Source organism: Mesoplodon bidens (assembly GCF_964165515.1).
Source record: "Mesoplodon bidens genome assembly, chromosome: 10".
NCBI classification, from domain to species: Eukaryota; Metazoa; Chordata; class Mammalia; order Artiodactyla; family Ziphiidae; genus Mesoplodon; species Mesoplodon bidens.
In genome coordinates, this window is record NC_138172.1 from 84,813,805 (window position 1) to 84,833,421 (window position 19,617).

At 42.4% G+C, this 19,617-nt stretch overlaps 5 protein-coding genes across 5 annotated transcripts; 3 read left to right on the forward strand and 2 right to left on the reverse strand.

Moving 5' to 3' along the window:
• Positions 1-1,567: 1,567 nt before the first annotated feature.
• Positions 1,568-1,970, reverse strand: LOC308623801 (histone H2B type 1-C/E/F/G/I-like; the record flags this gene model as incomplete). The annotated part of the gene is made up of 1 exon (XM_081246496.1): positions 1,568-1,970. One exon carries the CDS (start codon positions 1,968-1,970, stop codon positions 1,590-1,592), a length of 381 nt encoding a protein of 126 aa, XP_081102622.1. The 3' UTR covers positions 1,568-1,589.
• Positions 1,971-2,366: 396 nt separating this feature from the next.
• On the forward strand, positions 2,367-2,759 carry LOC308623896 (histone H2A type 1-like; the record flags this gene model as incomplete). The annotated part of the gene is made up of 1 exon (XM_081246673.1): positions 2,367-2,759. One exon carries the CDS (start codon positions 2,367-2,369, stop codon positions 2,757-2,759), a length of 393 nt encoding a protein of 130 aa, XP_081102799.1.
• Positions 2,760-4,266: 1,507 nt separating this feature from the next.
• LOC308623918 (histone H3.1) lies at positions 4,267-4,851 on the forward strand. Its single transcript, XM_081246696.1, has one exon. It carries the CDS (start codon positions 4,272-4,274, stop codon positions 4,680-4,682), a length of 411 nt encoding a protein of 136 aa, XP_081102822.1. The 5' UTR covers positions 4,267-4,271; the 3' UTR covers positions 4,683-4,851.
• A 9,322-nt stretch (positions 4,852-14,173) lies between these two features.
• On the reverse strand, positions 14,174-14,587 carry LOC308624447 (histone H2B type 1-L-like). The gene has a single exon (XM_081247657.1). The coding sequence runs from the start codon at positions 14,576-14,578 to the stop codon at positions 14,198-14,200; it is 381 nt and encodes a 126-aa protein (XP_081103783.1). The 5' UTR covers positions 14,579-14,587; the 3' UTR covers positions 14,174-14,197.
• A 1,033-nt stretch (positions 14,588-15,620) lies between these two features.
• LOC308623324 (histone H3.1) lies at positions 15,621-16,031 on the forward strand (the record flags this gene model as incomplete). The annotated part of the gene is made up of 1 exon (XM_081245543.1): positions 15,621-16,031. One exon carries the CDS (start codon positions 15,621-15,623, stop codon positions 16,029-16,031), a length of 411 nt encoding a protein of 136 aa, XP_081101669.1.
• Positions 16,032-19,617: the final 3,586 nt, after the last annotated feature.

Consider the following 19,617-nt stretch of genomic DNA (forward strand, 5'->3'; position numbering starts at 1 on the left):
AACAGGTAAAACAGTATGTAAGATGGTGCTATGAGGACCACTGAAGCTGGGAAAGGCATTAAAGTATGGAGGAAGGAGGTGACATTTTAAATGATATGGTCATAGAAGGCTTTACTCATAAGTGATGCTTGAGGGCAAAAAAGATTGAGAAAGTGAAGTTTCAAATGGAAGGAAGACCAAGAAAGAAAGCCTGGATGCAGAAAGGAAGTATTGTTGGGCGGAGGGAGGTGAGTAGTTCTTTTATGGCCTTCCTTATAACCCAACACCTTATTAAAAGAGGTACCTCTAATCCTAGTGAGGCATGAGAAGGTCCTTGGAAAGTAAGGTACATGTTGCTTGAATTGGCCATCAAAGGCAGGGAAGACTTACAGTCACAGGCACTAGGTTGTCCTCAGAACAGTTCAGGGGAAAGAACTGGTTTCAAAGAGGGGCTTGGACTGTTAGAAGGGGAGGGGCTTGAACTGTTCGAAGTGGTTTGGATTGTTCACACTGCCAGATAAGGAATCCTAATTGGTGTTAAATGCTAGTAGGCTTTCTGGCCTACTGCCTTGTTTATGGCTTCAAGACTCTGAGACTCCAAAGTGGGCAGGACTAAGAGCAGCTTCCCAGCACTTCAACCAGAGGCTTTAGCCAACAGCTAATACTTTAGAAGACCTTCTCTGTGCAGTCACCACCCTGAGTACTTTACTTGTGCTCTTTTATTGATCACCCCAGCAATGCTACACAGTAGTTGCTGATTATTATTCCCATTTTAGAAGGAAATGCTCAGAGAGGGTTTAAGTAAGATGCCCAAATTTAGCATTCAAAGAGGCAGTCAGGACTGTATCATATGCTGGGGGATTTCCCCTTAAACTATGCTTATCCATTTCTCAAATATACTTACGTATTTGTTTTCAAGAATACATTATTTTAAAATGTATTTAAAATTAACTTCGGAAAGCAAGAAATGAATGCCTTAATTATATGTGGAGTTTAGGGAATTTTCTTCACAAGCACCATTCAAAATATAGTAACTTATTTCATGTTCACAAAAATCACTGTGTAGATGTAGGAAAGAATTTTTTTTTTCCTTCTTTTTCCCTTTTTCCTTCTTCCCTTCTAGATTCTTTGGCTTGATAGAAGACAGATTGACAGGAGAAAAACAAAAGGTAACAACGTGTATCTCCTGTATACATTGGAGAGCCCCAGTAAAACAAAATCTACAAAATGGCTGCAGCTACCACCTTAAATACCATCTTCAGCTAAAAACTAAAAACGATGGGGATGGGTAGTCAGTTGTGGGAGGCAACCAGGAAAAGCACAGGAAACACGGGTAACGTTGCTATGCAGATGTAAGTTGTGGGCTTTTCCATAGATAACAGATTCGGCCATCCTCCTGCCTGGTAGAGTAAGAGACACCCATACAAAAGGGGCACTTCTCTTATAAATGTAAACGTCTCTTACGAAAGAGTAACTTTCCGAAGCTTTGAGAGTTTTTTCTTTCCTTGTTGGTCATACATAAATATAATTTAAGTCTGGAGTTACAGACCCTTAAGAGACAATGTGGGTGGCTCTTAAAAGAGCCTTGAGTTATTGGAGAGGGAGCGAGCTTATTTGGAGCTGGTGTACTTGGTAACAGCCTTGGTGCCCTCGGACACGGCATGCTTGGCCAACTCCCCGGGCAATAACAGGCGCACGGCCGTCTGGATCTCCCTGGACGTGATGGTCGAGCGTTTGTTGTAATGCGCCAGACGCGACGCCTCGCCAGCGATGCGTTCGAAGATGTCGTTGACAAATGAATTCATGATACCCATAGCCTTGGAAGAAATACCGGTATCCGGGTGAACCTGCTTTAACACCTTGTACACATACACGGAGTAGCTCTCCTTGCGACTGCGCTTGCGCTTCTTGCCGTCCTTTTTCTGGGCCTTGGCCACCGCCTTTTTGGAGCCCTTCTTCGGAGCAGAAGCAGACTTCGCCGGCTCAGGCATCGCAAAACCAAAAAACCACCACGTAGCGAACGAGAAACAAATACGCCCACAAGCAAATGGCCTCAATATTTGTTTGGTCTGTATGCAAATTAGCGATGGTAGAAGTACGATTTGTGATTGGTCTTTTCAGCATCCTAATCTCTGATAGGCTCTTTATTACAAAGTCTCATTGGCTCTTCCCTTAGCTCAACCTTACATAATTTGACCTTTCAATTACAAACTCTCTATGTAAATTAGTAACGTTGTTGTTTTAGAACTAGCTTTTGATTGGCTAAGGTTTGTGTTCGGCCAATCGCACAGGCTGTTTTACCAAACCGCCGCAGAGTATAATAGTCTAGTTTCTTGTGTTCTCAGGGTCATTTTCTTTGGTTTTTGTTTTGTTTTTAGTATTTCTTCATGTCTGGCCGGGGGAAACAGGGTGGTAAGGTACGTGCCAAGGCCAAGACCCGGTCCTCGCGGGCCGGGCTACAGTTCCCCGTGGGCCGTGTGCACCGCCTGCTCCGCAAGGGCAACTACGCCGAGCGGGTCGGAGCCGGCGCTCCGGTGTACCTGGCTGCAGTGCTGGAGTACCTGACGGCCGAGATCCTTGAGCTGGCGGGCAACGCGGCCCGCGACAACAAGAAGACGCGTATTATCCCGCGTCACCTGCAGTTGGCCATCCGCAACGACGAGGAGCTCAACAAGCTGCTGGGCAAAGTCACCATCGCTCAGGGCGGCGTCCTGCCCAACATCCAGGCTGTACTGCTGCCCAAGAAGACCGAGAGCCACCACAAGGCCAAGGGCAAGTGAACCAATCCCAATATCAGTGCGTGTCTATAACTTTTTACCCAAAGGCTCTTTTCAGAGCCGTCCACATTTTCACACTTAAAAAAGCTTGTAACTAAGCCTCGGCTGGGTCTATGAAGCTTATGCGCGGTTAAAGCCACTGGATACTCGCCACAGTTTATTATCGCAAGTTATCTTCGCTATCTAAGGGACTGATTGAAATGTGACGCAGGGAAACAACTTTTACAAAAAAGTTGTTAGTACCGTAAGCAAGGGCTTTTAGTGGTGAAGAAGCAAGATTTGGTAACGTTTTTAAAACCTGGGGTAGTTTGGTTATTTAGCGAGAAGGGAAACATTCTATTCTGCAGAGAAGGCAGGTGGGGGGTGGTAGCTTAGAATGTCACTAAGACGTTTGAAACAGCCAAACGAAAGAACGGCTGGCAAATCAGATCAGCGCGGGCTTTTCAAGTTCTGAACTTGTTGCCGAAACTCGGCCTCTGTTCACCCGTGCTGAATAGTAAGCGGCGACAGTTTTGGGTGAAGTAGAAGAGTAGCTTTTATTGCTTTGCCAGGCAAAGGAGACCACAGCAGACTAGTGCCCTCAAGGCTGTGCCCTCCCTTGAGAGAGTAGGAAGGAATCTTATACAGTCTAGGAGTGGAAAATAGGGCCGCAGATAAGAATGCAATTTTGCGTTCTTTTTTACTTCAGGAAAATTTTAAAATCAAAGATGGCGTCCGGCGGTCCTGGGACTGGCTCTGGTGGTGCTTGAGGTTATCGCACCGTGATCTCCTTTCTGGAATGAAAAATGTTCAGAGAAAGGGCGTGTTTTCTCGGAGAAGTAAACACCAGGTGCATAGTACAATTCTAACTAGAAAATCATTTTCAACGTGAAATTAAGCAAGAAAGATCTCTCAGAGACTGGCTGACTGGGCTAAAAGAATAGAGTTCAACATAATGGAGGCTATCTTAACTAATTAATGCTGGAACAAACTGAAGCAAAATCCCATTTGGCCACCATAGGAAAGTCAATCATTTGTTGCGCACTGTTTGCCGGTCGTCCCCGGCCCGTCGCTTTCCCCGTGGTTTCCCAGTGGAGATAGGAAGTGGCAGCCCAGGGGAATCTAAGTTCAGTTCAGAAAAAGTAACCACGCAGAAAAAAGAATACAAGTAAATCTATTCTTAAAGCGTAGTCCTCGGAATTCTAGGCCCCATTACATAGATTTGAATCAGAATTGTCATCGTCCACGATCCCCAAGTGGTTCCTTATTTATAATGTGAGATGCGCTGAACTAGAACATTAGAAAATTAGTTCCTTTGGGTCGCAGAGTATAACAAAAAGAGGGATTGAAATGTGGAGTATTTCATCCAATCAGAATCTCTAGTACTTCACCAATCACTGCGTTGACACTTTAGCCAATGGTTTTGTTTCGCGGGGCTTTTGAAATAGCGCAAGGCCAATCAGAACGTTTCTGAGTATATATAAAGGGGACCTTTTCCTATTTACTTGGCAACTTTTTTTTTTCTGTTTTCTTACGATGGCTCGAACTAAACAAACTGCGCGTAAGTCCACTGGTGGTAAGGCGCCGCGTAAGCAGCTGGCCACCAAAGCGGCCCGCAAGAGCGCGCCGGCCACTGGAGGCGTGAAGAAGCCGCACCGCTACCGGCCCGGCACGGTGGCCCTGCGCGAGATCCGCCGCTACCAGAAGTCCACGGAGCTGCTGATCCGCAAGCTGCCGTTCCAGCGCCTGGTGCGCGAGATCGCGCAGGACTTCAAGACCGACCTGCGGTTCCAGAGCTCGGCCGTGATGGCGCTGCAGGAGGCGTGCGAGGCCTACCTGGTGGGGCTCTTCGAGGACACCAACCTGTGTGCCATCCACGCCAAGCGCGTCACTATCATGCCCAAGGACATCCAGCTCGCTCGCCGCATCCGCGGGGAGAGGGCGTAAAGCTTTCTCAGCTATTTTAATCCAACTAAAAAGGCTCTTCTAAGAGCCACCCACATTTTCTTTAAAATAGCTGTCATTTAGTCTGTCCTGTTTCAATGCGCTTTGGTTTGGGATATTAAGGTGAAAATTTTCTCATGAATCACTAGGTAAACTTGTTTGTTGGGAGTGTCGTGGAGCTTTACAAGTGTCTGTATGTACTATTTCAGTTAATTAAATTCTGGCAGCTTTGTATACCTTCAATTGGTACGTTATGTGCAAAAGTTGCTCAAAAGTAGGAACTTTGCTGTCTCGTGGGAAATGTAATAACATGCAGGTGGAGTGGGGGATTGGTAGGTTTGGCAGTAGAATAAGCCGTGTTAGGTAGTTCGGAAAGGGCAGTAATCGGTGTGATGTGAAGGTCGGGTTATTTGAGTACGTGGATTATGTATGGAAGGTGAGCTGCTTTACCCACAAAAGGTTGAATTTGGGTGAAGGTGGGTGTGGATTTGCTGCTTACCCTTTCTAAAGCTGTGTTCCCACATATTCGGGCATTGACAACTGAGAAGCTAGAGCGTTTGTCGTTGCTTTCTAATGTCTCTGAGACCTCAATTTGCTCAGTTCCAATCTGCCAAGTTAAAAGTGAAACAGTTTTGGCTTTCCCGTTAAATGTTTGACCTTTTACATAGAGAACAGTGAGGGAGTTGTTTTGCTGATAGTTGACTTCTATTAAAAAAAAAAAAATTAGGCCTCTCAGTCAGGATTTCTAATAAACTTATTGGTAGCAGAACCCAAGACGGAGAACCCTGCTGGCTTCTACAGTTTCACTACTCAAAGTGTGGTCTACCACCAGCAGCATGTACATCACTTGGGAATTTGCTAGAAACGTAGATTTTCAGACCCAACCCAGGTCTACTGAGTCAGAATATACGTTGTACCCAGTTCACCCCAGGTGATCCTTATGAATGCTAGATTAAGAAGTCTCTTTTTAAAATGGTGTTTTGGTCTCATCAAGAAAAGCAGCCTGTCTGTGAACTCTTACCAGGAGAAAGCATTTGCAAACTACACTTATTTATGTAATAGAATGAAATTTCTGTCAAGCGGTGTCACATAACAAGGTGCCTCTAGAGTTTGATTTCATTATGGATCAGTGGTGACTGCACATTACAGTCAATTGGAGCTTTTATTAAAATATTTTTGCTTGGGGTCCAATCAGTATGACTATAATTGTATGAGGTGGGCCCAGGCAACAGTAATTATTAAAACTCAGGTGCTTCTGATAGGTAGCTAGGGCCGGGACTAAATATTGAATAAGTTCCAATCTTGTGGTTAGCTCCTGTTGGACTCCAGGCTTAGCAAGGAGTTACCTAACTGAATCAGGCTTTCGTTGTAGTTCCAAAGGAGGACTTTCTGGCTTGCTTGATGACAGTTTATCTCACTGCAATGAATCAAATAGTATTTGGCTTTTATTTTATTTTATTTTGGCTTTCCAGTACAGATTAGCACAAGGTCTTGTTTGGTCTTTCAGGTGGCCTTTCTCCATAGCCTTTAAAAAAAAAATTATTTAGGAATTTATCTCCCCACCCCACCCCCACCCTGGATATTGTTTCATTTTTTAAAACCTAAAAAAATTTTTTTTCATTATGCAACATTTGAGAATATATGGAAGTAGAGATAATAGTTTAACAGACCCTACGTACTCCTCACCCAGCCTCAACATCAACACTGGTCAAATTTATCTATACCTCTTCTACCTTGATTATTGTCAAGCAAATCATATCATTTCCTCTCTCAACATTTCAATATACATCTATTTTAAAACCTAATCGTGATGCCATGATTACTCCCCCAGCAAACAACATTTAACATTGATGACTTTTTAAATTTATCTATTCCACATACATTTGTTGAGTTTACAATGTGCCAGATGCTGTTCTGTGCACTGGGAGAACAAAACAGACAAGATTCTTTGCTCTCATGGAATTTACATTTGACCCTGGGATAGACAATAAATCAGATAAATAAGTATCATATGTAATATGTTAGATGGCGAGAAGGACAATAAAGCAAGAATAAGGATTGTCATGGGGAGTTGAAATTTAGATAAGGTGACCAATGAAGACGGCAGTACGGAGGTAGTTATTTCAGCAAAGAGTTGTGGGGAAGAAGTTGTGGAAAGAGAAAACGGGAGACTTCCCTGGTGAGTGCCGCAGTGGTTAAGAATCCGCCCGCCAATGAAGGGAACGTGGGTTCGAGCCCTGGTCCGGGAAAATCCCACATGCCGCGCAGCAACTAAACCCGTGTGCCACTACTACTGAGCCTGCGCTCTTGAGCCCGCGTGCTGCAACTACTGAGCCTGCGTGTCACAACTACTGAAGCCCGCACGCCTAGAGCCCGTGCTCCGCAACAAGAGAAGCCACCGCAATGAGAAGCCCACGCACGGCAACAAAAAGAGTAGCCCCTGCTCGCCGCAACTAGAGAAAGCCCGCATGCAGCAACAAAGACCCAACGCAGCCAAAAGTCAATCAATAAATAAATTCTAAAAAAAAAAAAAAAAGAGGGCGAGGAGGAGGAATGTTGAGGTGCCAGGGTGGCTATGTGGAGTGGAGTGGGCTGGGCGCTGTAGGAGGAAATAATGGCAGAGAACTGAAAGGAAGCAGATCATGCAGGGGCTTGTAAGTCACGGTAAGGAATTAGGCTTTTGCTCTGAGTGAGATGGAAGGTCTTGAGAGGATTTGCACATAGGAGTTTTTGTGTCCCTCTCTCTCATTTAATCAGGTTCTGCTTTATTTTCAGGTGGTCTCAGTTGTGCTCCAGCGCAAAAATCAAGGCCCATTTTTCTGTATTTTGTGCTATTCAAACCTTGAAAATAGAAGCTGACCTGGAGGATTTATAGTTAGGGAGAAAAGAGAAAATCATTTATAAAATATAAACATTTGGGGTTAAAGGTGACTCATAGCATAGTACTTCAATTTACTAGTTTTATGGACACAGGCAAATTGTTTACCCTCAGGTAACAAACGATTTATTTGAATTGAAAAGCAAATGTCTTCAGGAACCAGGCAAGGGGTTTTTGTATCAGGAACAGTGGTGAGCTATCCAGCTTTATGTCACTGGGTCAGTCAGTAGTGACCTTCTGCCTGAATGCAAGCCCCCTGAGTTGCAAGGTCCATGTAGCACCCTTGGTCTTTATTATGTCATTTGCCAAGTAGAGATGTTAACAATACCAGCCTTGGGAACTGTCCAGGTGGTAAGAGATTCATGATTTTATCAATTCAAAGTCTGTAATTTAGTGCCTATATGGATTATTTAATCTAATCCTCACAATAACTCTGTGGGTTGTGGGGCCATTATCAACTCAAATATGATGATGAAGAAATGGAAGCATAGTGAGGGGCACTACCTCTCACAGGGGTTCATTTGGATAAAACTGTCATGGACTTTATCTCCAGCACTAGAGAATGGATGGACATTTTGTGTTATGTGCATATGTCCATTTTACTTCATCCATCCATCCATTCATCAAAAACTTTTTGAGTGCTTACTATGTGCTCAACAATGTTCTAGGTGCTGGAAAGAGCAATGCGTAACATGGCAAAGATCCTACTGTGCGGAGCTCACCAACGATTCTTGTGGGAGACAGAAAATAAAGATAAACAGTCTTTTGGTAGGTAAAGAGGATTAAGAAAACACAAAGAAAACAGACCAAGGGGATTAAGGACTGCCACAGAGTGGGAGATGGGTGGTGGATAGTTGTCATTTTAAATAAGGTGGGTGGGGAAAACTTCACAACTGAGATGAGACATGAAAGCCAGTGTCATGAAGCTTGGAAGGGAGAGGGGTCTTCATACATCTGTAAGAAGATCATTGCACAGAGAAGAATCCGTTATTGTGAAAGTCCTATGTTGGGAGCATCACTTGGAATGATGGTCGCAGGTCTGATAACCAACTAGATAGAACCAGGTTCCTGTTCTGTTTTCTCAAGCTGGAGTTTCAAGTCTCAAGCTCAGCAGTGATTTTACACATTTCCGCCCCCCCCCCAAAAGTATTGTTCTAGTTTCCTGAGCACACCCAATTCAGATGGTAAACTGAGGCCGGGGCAGGAAGAGATGAGTACTAATCCCAGGGAGGACTACCAGCCTGATTCAAGGATACCAGTCATTAAGGAAAGACGATTAATTATTTGATAATTTATTTAAAATAAAAAGTATGATATTTTGAGGTTCCAAATAATCACCATCATCATTTTACTTTTCAGAAAAAAGAGAATCCAAATGTAATATTTCTAAAAAGGCTTTATACACTGTAACAAGTAATTTTTCTGAGATTACATTGCATAATTATGGATAAGTCCCCAAATATAAATAAAACTGCTCATCTGTTGGCTCATGGCTAATAGAACTCTACATTAAAACCTTCAAAATGGTGATGATTTGATGGCCAAACCCATGATTTTAAAAATAAAACAAAATTAAAATAAATTTATTTATTTATGATAAAGGTGTTACATATTCTCAACTGCAGACCTTGAGCTATAGCTGTGTCTTGGCACAGAACTAAGATATCACATCTCTTCTGAACCCTTCCTATTGAGAGAGACTGCAGTCCAAATGCAAGGATTTTCATTATGGTGTGTAAACTATTAATTACTTTCATCTTTAATAAGTAGTGTTCAAGGAAAGAATGGAAAACTGGTGTGCTTCAGGTTTTGCCAGATAACTATGAAACTGTCGGGGAGGAAGAAAATGTCCTCTATCCTTTGCCAACTAAAGAATGTAGCTAGCCATCTGGTTCTACAAGGTTTGAGATCCAGCAACAAGTAACAGAACTTCCTTTTAGAAAATAGAGATTGGGACCCTGCCTTGGTGGAGGGTTTATTAAGATAAACTCCCAAACCTTGTGGACGAAAAATGTCACCTGCCATATCAGTAAACTAAGGATGTGGCGGCCATCAAGCCATCAGCCCCTGCAACCGCCCCCCCAACCCCTGCACCCTGAGGGGATTCAGGATGGAGAAAAACAGGATACTGGCCCTAGATAGTTAAGCAACATATATATCAAAGGAATGATTTCAATGAGCCCAGACTCTTGCATCTTCCCAGATACAGAAAAGGGCTAACCTCATTAACTTGAGACGGCTGTTTTCTTTAACAGTAATCTTCTGATGTTCCAACTACCTGTTTTTTTGTGTTGTTTTTGTTTTGTTTTGTTTTGTTTTTCAAAAACTCCTATATATCCTGGATCTTCCTTTACCTCTTCAGGACCAGTCCCTCAGAGCTATATGAGAGGCTGTCTCCTGGGTTTAAGTCCTCCATATACCTGCTGAATATAACATAATTCTCAACTTTTAGGTTATTATTATTATTTTTTTCAATTGACAACCTTACGGCTTATTGCAAGTTTATTCTCTGCTTTTATGAGGTCCAAAAAGGGTGTTCTAGATCAGCAGGTAGCTCTTTCTTCCAAGCAGTGGTTCTGGAGCCCAGGTGCCCTTTTATCTTTGTGCCTCAATCATCTTAAACACATTGCTTTCACATGTTAAAAAATAAAATTCAATGGAGTAAATTTTAAAGATCTTACTGGCTTTATTCAGTGATTCATGGATCAGGCAGCATCCAGTCTAGCAGATAGAAGAGAGCTGTGAGGAGCTGTACAAAATAAAAGATTTTTCTAGGTAGAAGGGAGCAGGAACAGGGAAGTTACACTAGGAAAAAAAGTGGGTAGCTTATTGCAAGGTTGCTTTCCTTTAGGGGTTGGCAGGGGTCTGTCTGGCTGATTACCTAACTGGTGCTGATCAGGCAATTCCTGTTTGACTAGTTTAAGATTCATTTCTGGGGAAGCCAAAACTGTAATTAAGTCTTGGTCTGATGACATCTCTATTTTGGGCCTCTTTTGTTTCTAAAACACTTTTGTCTTGGGAGGAGAAAGAGCTTGGAAAATCTTCGTGGGAGGTTATTATGCCCCAGACCTGAAAATGTCAAACTTTACTTTTATTTACATTCCATTGTTAGGAACTCAGCTATGTGGGCTAAGAAGGCCACACCCAACTACAAGGGAAGCTGGGAAACAAGGTCTCTGAGGGCTCTGAGGGCTCAGGTCTATGAGGGCTCAGGAAGAGGTTAACAGCCAGTGTGCCTCTACCTCTGAAGGTTTATAGAGTTTATCTGTGCAGAACTGGGGCCTTGAAGTTAGTATCATGTATTTGTCACCTCAGATATCCACACTTGCTCTAATCCTCTTTCCAGAAAACCTGTGTATCTTCTAAAATCACTATGCACAAGTCCTCTGTTCTTTCCTGGTTGTGGTAGACAGAGCATTGAAACAACAGAGTTCTGGGGTAGTCCTAACACTAAATATGCTTGAGCAAGTCACCTATAAGAGTTACTGTGTTATCTCTACAGATGGGGAAGCATGCTGAATGATTCTGCATAATGCCCAAGGTCACCTGGCTAGTAAATGGTGACAACAAATTTCAGCCCAGGTAGTGAACTTCAAAGACCTTCACTTTTAAGCATATTTCATTACTGTTCTATATTTGTATACATTATTATTTGCTCTATAGGACAATGTTATATGTCCTAGGTAACAGGGACCATATCTTATTAAGAATGACAACTAGAATGACATGTGAGAAATTACCTTAATGCAGTGGTATCCTCCAAATACACTACCAGGCAGGCCATTTCCAAGGTCATATAGAACATAAAGTCTCACAGACCAATTTAAGTTCCCTGATTAATTTTATTGAATCAATTTTAAATATATAGCAAGAAACAAGGGGAAAGATACTGGACAAATGAACGCATTTCAGATAGGTTGCAAAAGATCAGTTGAATCCTTGGTTTCACTTTTCATGTGAAACCTCCCTTTCCTCCTCTTCTCCCCCTTCTCCTCCCCCTCCCTCTCTCCTATCTCTCTCTGACCCTCCCCTCTCCCTCTCTCTCCTCTCATTCCCTGCCTTCCTTTGAATTTCTTTCCTGCTGAGAACTAGGTTGGACTTTGAGCAAAGGGGTCCAGCAGATGGAAGTGATTTGGAGTCAACACATGCTTGCTCTGTTGGAGAGATGCAGGGCTGAGTATACAGCCTCCCATCTAGGGAGGTCACCAGTGACATACCAAGCAAACATGTCTTTTATGTGCATGTTGTCTGTAGAGGGCAAATGGTACCAAAATGGGAGTCACCAATGGGTGGTCAGTTTAAGAACTCATAAATATTGGGTACCTCATAAATACTTAGTGTCTTACAAATATTTGGTACTTCTTTGTTCTTTCATCACTTTTTATCTCCATGTAGCACACACAAGCTCTTTCTCTATCTCTAACATCTCACGAGGTACTAACTTAATGATTTACAGTAAATACAGCTTCTGAATTTTGTATCTCATAAATGCCTTGCTTACATATCCAAACATTTCTTATATGTTTCCTACTTACGAATTACCTACTTAATATGTATGAATTTCACCCATCCAGTTTGTTCTTGGTAGGCTCTCCATAGTAGAATTGAATAGTAGAATATATTTGAGAATATTCTCAAATAATAGAGCGAACATACCTTATACATAGAAAGGGATGAGTTCCCTAAGGAGAGTGGAGCACCCATTCCAGGCCTGAGCTACATAGAGAGAAAAAGACTTTAATTTTGCTTAACCACTGACTATTTTAGGCTGTCTGTCACTTCTAGGGGTATCTAATACTAAGTCATACAGGTGCACATTAAAAAAAAGTAGAAATCGGGCTTCCCTGGTGGCGCAGTGGTTGAGACTCTGCCTGCTAATGCAGGGGACACGGGTTCGAGCCCTGGTCTGGGAAGATCCCACATGCCGCGGAGCAACTAGGCCCGTGAGCCACAACTACTGAGCCTGTGCGTCTGGAGCCTGTGCCTCGCAACAAGAGAGGCCGCGACAGTGAGAGGCCCGCACACCGCGATGAAGAGAGTGGCCCCCGCTTGCCACAACTAGAGAAAGCCCTCGCACAGAAACAAAGACCCACCACAGCCAAAAATAAATAAATAAACAAATGTGGGGTTAAAAAAAAAAAAAAACCCAGCTTCTTCTCTAAAAAGTTATGTCTTCTAATTGGAGCATTATTAAAAAAAAAAAGGTAGAAATCTTATTAAGGAGAATCTTTAAGAGGAATAATGGACAAGATTTGTTAGTATAGTATTCCTTTCTACATTTCAGTAAGATCCAACATCTCATTAAGTCACAGCACTAGGACCAATACAAAATTCTTGTGGACCGATGATAAAACATGGTAACCTGAAAATGTAAATGTATAACATCTGTTGTTAACCATACTCCATAAATACAAACTTGAACTCTGCACATTTTTGTGATTCCTTTCTCTCTTTTACTGTCTCCTCTTCCCTTGCCATCTCTCTTACTCCACCTCCCTTCCAGAATTGCCTCCAGGGAAATTAAAAATTTAAGGTTAAGTCAATTCAGCTTTTGGCAATGCTAGTGACATTTAGACTGATACTTTCCTTCTGTTCGTTTGGGTACTGTCTAAATATTCATTTTAGACTATGAGCCCTGTGAGGAGAGAGATTGTTCCTATCCTGCTCATTGCTCTGTCCCTAGTATCTGTCACTTTTGAAACTTAATAGGCTCTCAATGAATGAATGAATAAACTCAGAGTCCTAGTTTTTCCACTCAAGTGTTCATTTAGAGAAGAATCTTGGGCACACTCAGATCTATGATCTCACAATACTCTGCAACTCCCCCCCACCCTCCCCAATCCAGCAGAGAAATGGCCATGAGAGTGGACTTATCAAAAGTGAGGACAGGGCTTCCCTGGTGGCGCAGTGGTTGAGAGTCCACCTGCCGATGCAGGGGACACGGGTTCGTGCCCCGGTCTGGGAAGATCCCACGTGCCGCGGAGCGGTTGGGCCCGTGAGCCATGGCCGTTGGGCCTGCGCGTCCGGAGCCTGTGCTCCGCAACGGGAGAGGCCACAACAGTGAGAGGCCCGCATACAGCAAAAAAAAAAAAAAAAAAAAAAGTGAGGACAGCAACTAAAGAGCTCTGATCGACAGTGCAGGTAGCCTGTCGTGTATGATCCTTAGTCTCATGCTATTTTGAAAATCTGTAGCTGAAATTGTATTGTTGCTAATTCCAACCAGCCTTAAGGGAAGACTGACTAACCGACTCACTGGGCTGCCAGCCAAGGACTGTATCCAAAAATCAAGGTCTTATGCTACTTGAGGTTTCTTACCCTTTCCTTTTCTTTATTACGTGAATAAAGATTTCACAATCATTTGATGGTCCAACTGCTAAAATTCTTAATAGCTTAGCAACTAAAACTGTCTTCTCAGTTAATATAAAACCGTTTCTCTGCTCTGTGCTTGCAAAAATTATTTCTGTTCAGTAGAAAGAACCCTATTTCTGAAGAAATTAGAATCGTAAAAATGCCTAATTAGTCAATTTTCAAACCTGACCTTACTTCTTTCTAGAAATGAATAGTATGCAGCATTAGAGCCCCTTTGAAAGTGTGAGTGGCTCTGAAAAGAGCCTTTGGGTTTAATAGCGCCTGGAAATATTTACTTGGAGCTGGTGTACTTGGTGACAGCCTTGGTTCCCTCGGACACGGCGTGCTTGGCCAGCTCCCCAGGCAGCAGCAGACGTACGGCCGTCTGGATCTCCCTGGAGGTGATGGTCGAGCGTTTGTTGTAATGCGCCAGGCGCGACGCCTCGCCCGCGATGCGCTCAAAGATGTCATTGACGAACGAGTTCATGATGCCCATGGCCTTGGACGAGATGCCGGTGTCCGGGTGGACCTGCTTCAGCACCTTGTACACATATACAGAGTAGCTCTCCTTGCGGCTGCGCTTGCGCTTCTTGCCATCCTTCTTCTGCGCCTTGGTCACCGCCTTCTTAGATCCCTTCTTGGAAGCAGGAGCAGATTTAGCCAGCTCAGGCATGGTGTAAAGTTACCAATCAGACGAAAACTGACAACACCTGTTACAATGTTGGCCTATTTTTGTAGGGCTTCTATGCAAATAGGTGCTTAATCTATCCCAATTCCTGATTGGGTCAAATCAGCCAGTAGAAACCTTTTATGCAAATAAGGTGATTTCAAATCTGCTTTTTGATTGGCTGTTTAAGTGGAACTAACACTAGCTATCACCCCACCATCAGAAAAAATAACTTTCGTTTTCAAAATAGTGCAAAAAATTAATGTCTTGTCCGTAAGTATCTACTTGTGAGACTTGTTTCTCTCTAGATCCGGACCTAAAGAGACAAACGCCCGATACAAATTTATGACTAGTTTTTTGCCAAAATTCAGTTACCGGGTTAGTAATTCTAGAAAAGAGAACAGAAATTAGCTAATTAGCTAAATATATAAATATTTTCAAAATTATGCCATTGGCATTCACAATTCGGCTTGATCAAAGTCGGCAACACTTAAGCTTTACGAAGAATTAACGATCGTCACATTTCAACGGCGGTAGTATTTTCATGTTTCCTAGGAACAGTGTCTGGAAGTGATGCCAGCGTTTGTTGGAGGGCTGGGAATTATGTAATATGGTGCTTGCATTGCTAAAATAAAACGTTTATTCAAAATCAGAACCTTTGATAAGTGACGAAACTGGACTCGATCAATTACATTCAAAAACCGGAGTTTTTGAAAGGGCTCAGAACTCTGGAACGTTCATTTCCGTCTCTTCCCAAACTTAATCCCGAACAAGGGGATTAAAACAAAACCAATTAAGGTACATATAAAACATGTAACATACAGGGTGAATAAATGGCGGAGGACTTTAAGCGAGAAAATATAGAGCATACTGCAACAGATCTAGATTTTCTAAAGTGAGACCTGGTATCCAATCACAAGGCCTATCCAGTTACTTAATTCACGGCGCGGAATTTGAAGATTCGGACCAATCAGGAGGACTTCGCCTTTATAAATAAGAGCAAGAACAGCACGACTTGTAGTTGTAGCAGTGTTTGCAATCTCTCATCATGGCTCGTACTAAGCAGACCGCTCGCAAGTCCACCGGCGGCAAGGCGCCACGCAAGCAGCTGGCCACCAAGGCGGCCCGCAAGAGCGCACCGGCCACGGGCGGCGTGAAGAAGCCGCACCGCTACCGGCCCGGCACGGTGGCCCTGCGCGAGATCCGCCGCTACCAGAAGTCCACGGAGCTGCTGATCCGCAAGCTGCCGTTCCAGCGCCTGGTGCGCGAGATCGCGCAGGACTTCAAGACCGACCTGCGGTTCCAGAGCTCGGCCGTGATGGCGCTGCAGGAGGCGTGCGAGGCCTACCTTGTGGGGCTCTTCGAGGACACCAACCTGTGTGCCATCCACGCCAAGCGCGTCACCATCATGCCCAAGGACATCCAGCTCGCTCGCCGCATCCGCGGGGAGAGGGCGTAAACTGGCTTTTTTAATCGAGTGATAACTAAAACCCAAAGGCTCTTTTCAGAGCCAATCACTTGATCATATAAAAGGTGCCGTAGTGCTTGGTCATTAAGAGCACAAATTTCGCTCAGTCCCGAGAGACCTTTGTGGAGAGAGTCGCGGAATTCAGCTCTTTAAAAAGCCTATGGTGTTTCTTTGTTTTTGGGGGGGGTTGCGTTGGGTTTTCAGCGCTGCATATAGGCTTTCTCTAGTTGCGGCGAGCGGGGGCTACTCTTCGTTGTGGTGCGCGGGCTTCTCATTACAGTGGCTTCTCTTGCAGAGCACGGGCTCTAGGCGCGAGGGCTTCAGTAGTTGCAGCACTGGACCCAGTAGTTGCGGTGCGTGGGCTCAGCAGTTCTGGTGCACAGGCCTAGTTGCTCCGTGGCATGTGGGAACTTCCTGGACCAGGGCTCAAGCCCATGTCCCCTGTATTGACAGGCGGTCTTAACCACTGCACCACCAGGGAAGTCCTAAAAAGCCTATGTTATTTTTAAGTCTTCAGTGTAGGAACTGCCTCCACGCTTTACTTGCACACCTTCGTTTGGCGTATTTTGTGTAGGTTTGGTACATTTAGGCACGGCTAAACGCTTGGTCTACACCAGGGTGCCCTTGCTCACCAGAATTGTGAGGCCCAGCTCGCTAGCAACCACAAGGACCCTGTTGAGAATGGTCACGGATATACCACGACCACCCCTAAAACGGAGCTTAGGTTATTAGCTTTATCACCAAAGGGAAGACCTTGACAGCTCCTGAGAACTTGGTGGCGGTCTTTACCCACCAGGTCTTCTCTACAAAGGGCCAAAGCAACCAACAGGGGCAGCTGGGTGGGTCTCTGAGTAGGAAAAAAATTGAATGAACTCGAATGCAGGAATCATGATCCTTTCAGCAGACGCCATTAAAGGGGTCTTTTTCTGTTTTCCTAAATTCCCTATCTTAATCTCTAAATCAAATCTTATGAAAGTACCTCATATTTGTCAGTAAAACATGAAAATCAGCTGTAAGCTTGAGAGTTCTCTATTGCAGAAAATATTGTCTTCGCTTTCTTCTCATCCCTACAAAACAGCAGTGTTATAGTGTTCTGTATTGAAACGATATTCCTTTCTTGTGGAAGTAACAAATTCTTCACTATTTCTAAACTGGTAGCTGAAGGGAAAAAAGTAAGGAATTTTGTTCTGAAACTATACAGTCTGTTATTTGGAAATGTAGAAAGGTTGTTACTAATTGGGTTACTGTAGACCGTTTGGAAGGATTTTATGTCTATTCAAACACTTCAGCAAATTTCAGGTTCAAGATGGGTGAGGTATCCTTAACTACAAAATTGAGAGGCTTCTATTTTATTGTTTTTTAATGGGCTGTTTCCCCTTGAGGATCACTAAGGAAAGAGGTCAGGTCGTAAATTTAACAGAAACAAAGCTGTAAATAAATACACAGGCCAAGTTAGCCATTGTAAGTCCTGGAGGTTTTATAAAAGAAGTCTTTGTTCTTGGAAGTCTGTCAGGCATTGAGACTTGGGTGCTGAGAACTGGGGAGCCTGGACCCATATAAGGAAAAAAGTTTAGCTATTCATAATTCCAATAATGGAGTGTTAGATATTTGTAATGCTACATAAAGGCATTCCATATTAGAATGTACTTTCCCATATCCTGTACTTTCTTTGAGATTCTAGCACAGTAAGTTTTTAAATGTCTGTTTCTGTCTCACCAGATGGTGGATGTCAAGATATGAGGACCAAGGGGGCACAGAAAACACCTAGTTGTATAATTAAATCCATCAGAACATCTAGAACAGTCCTTTGCCTAAAACAAACCCTCAGGAAATTAGTCAAATTGGAATTTAAAATAAAAATTATTACCATTCAGTTTATTCCTGATTACAGAAGTAAAATATTGATAGAGTTCATGTAACCTTAATACTATATAGTTTTACCACATAGAAATAATCAACATTAATTGAGTGGTTGCATTACTGAGTCGGCCAGAAGTCATGTATTATTCTATGAAGTCTCCAAAATATAAGGTAAATTCAATAGTTCTATACTAATATACATAATTATTATTCTCTTAGTTCTTTACAGATGAGGAAACTGAAACTAAGAAAGCTTCAGTTAAAAAGGATAGAGCCAAAACGTTTCCCCTTTGGCATTGCTATATTAAACAATAGCATCAGTATGATCCTCAAAAGTTACCCCTGAGGCTTTATTCCTTGGAAGAGCTGTCATAGGAAGACTGATATGTTTATCTTAATATTTTCATAATATGTTAAAGGAAATGGGTGGATTTTGAAAATGTACAGGATCATATAAAACTGTGTTCTATTATACTATAATTATTACAGCCAATTGCACAGAAATATAACTGATGCACAGCAATAAAACTATAACATTAACTTGGACAATTTTTAGCCTTTCTGTCCATCATCCAGACAATGACCTTGATCGTTAAGACACATGCACACACACACACACACACACACACTTTTTTTTCTTTAATTTTAAAGGCATACATTGAAATGGTAGTGCTTAACATGAGATTTTTTAATGAATTTTGATTTTCTTGGGGAAATATCACAAATCTAAATCATGTCACATTTTATTTGTACCTGTTGGAAAATTAAGTTGTATAACCATTTCAGGCTTACCTGGTTGCCTATAAGTACATGTAATTTAAAAACAAACAAGTATATAATCTCTGAATGACCAGTAGCTTTATTTTATAGAAGTGGTAGCTAAAAATCAAGATAATTCAGAAATGCCATTTCATTCTTTTTCCACATCCTGCCTACCCCATATGTACACAGGTAAATATTGATATTTTACATCTGAAGACTTTTATACTGCAAAGGTTTTTTTTTTTTTTTTCTTTTTTCCAGTAGCCCCAACACTTTGGATGGCATACCTCAGAAAGTAAGGGAGCTAGTGCCTAAATCAAGCCATGAGGAGGGTCATAGAAGGGGCAGAGAGATTTATTACCCTTAGCTTTCCACAGAAAAACAGAAAATCACTTAATCTGATTATTATGGGTGTAATCCTACCCATTTGACAGGATTTTAAAGCTCAGTCAATTAAAACACACCTAGAATAGTGGGAAAACAAGATAAAGAAGACTAATAACCTAGGGTTTAGTTTAATGACAGAAAAGAATAGATGCATTATAAATTTTCCATTGATAATAATGGTACCCAATTATTAATATCATCAAAGCACATTATCAGAGAAACTAGATTTTTCTAATTAGGGGAATTTATTCATGGAGTTGGAACTTGAGATGAAATTGGAAAGATTCTCCCAGGTAGAAGGAGAGAAGGAATTGCAGATGAGTAAAGTTGTCCAAAAAACAAACAACAACAAAAAGGAATAGAAAGGTAAATTTGAGTTATTAGTGCTGGTTAGTGTGAGCAGAAAGTATCATTATGAAAAAAGACTATAAAGTTCTCACTTGAAGCTAAAGTAAGAGTGACAATTTTTATAAGACAGAATGACCAGAATTTAAGAATTAGTGGCTGGAGAAACTGGTTAGGAAGAACCAGGTAGGAAGAAACTGGTTAGGATATTGGTTAAGAAACA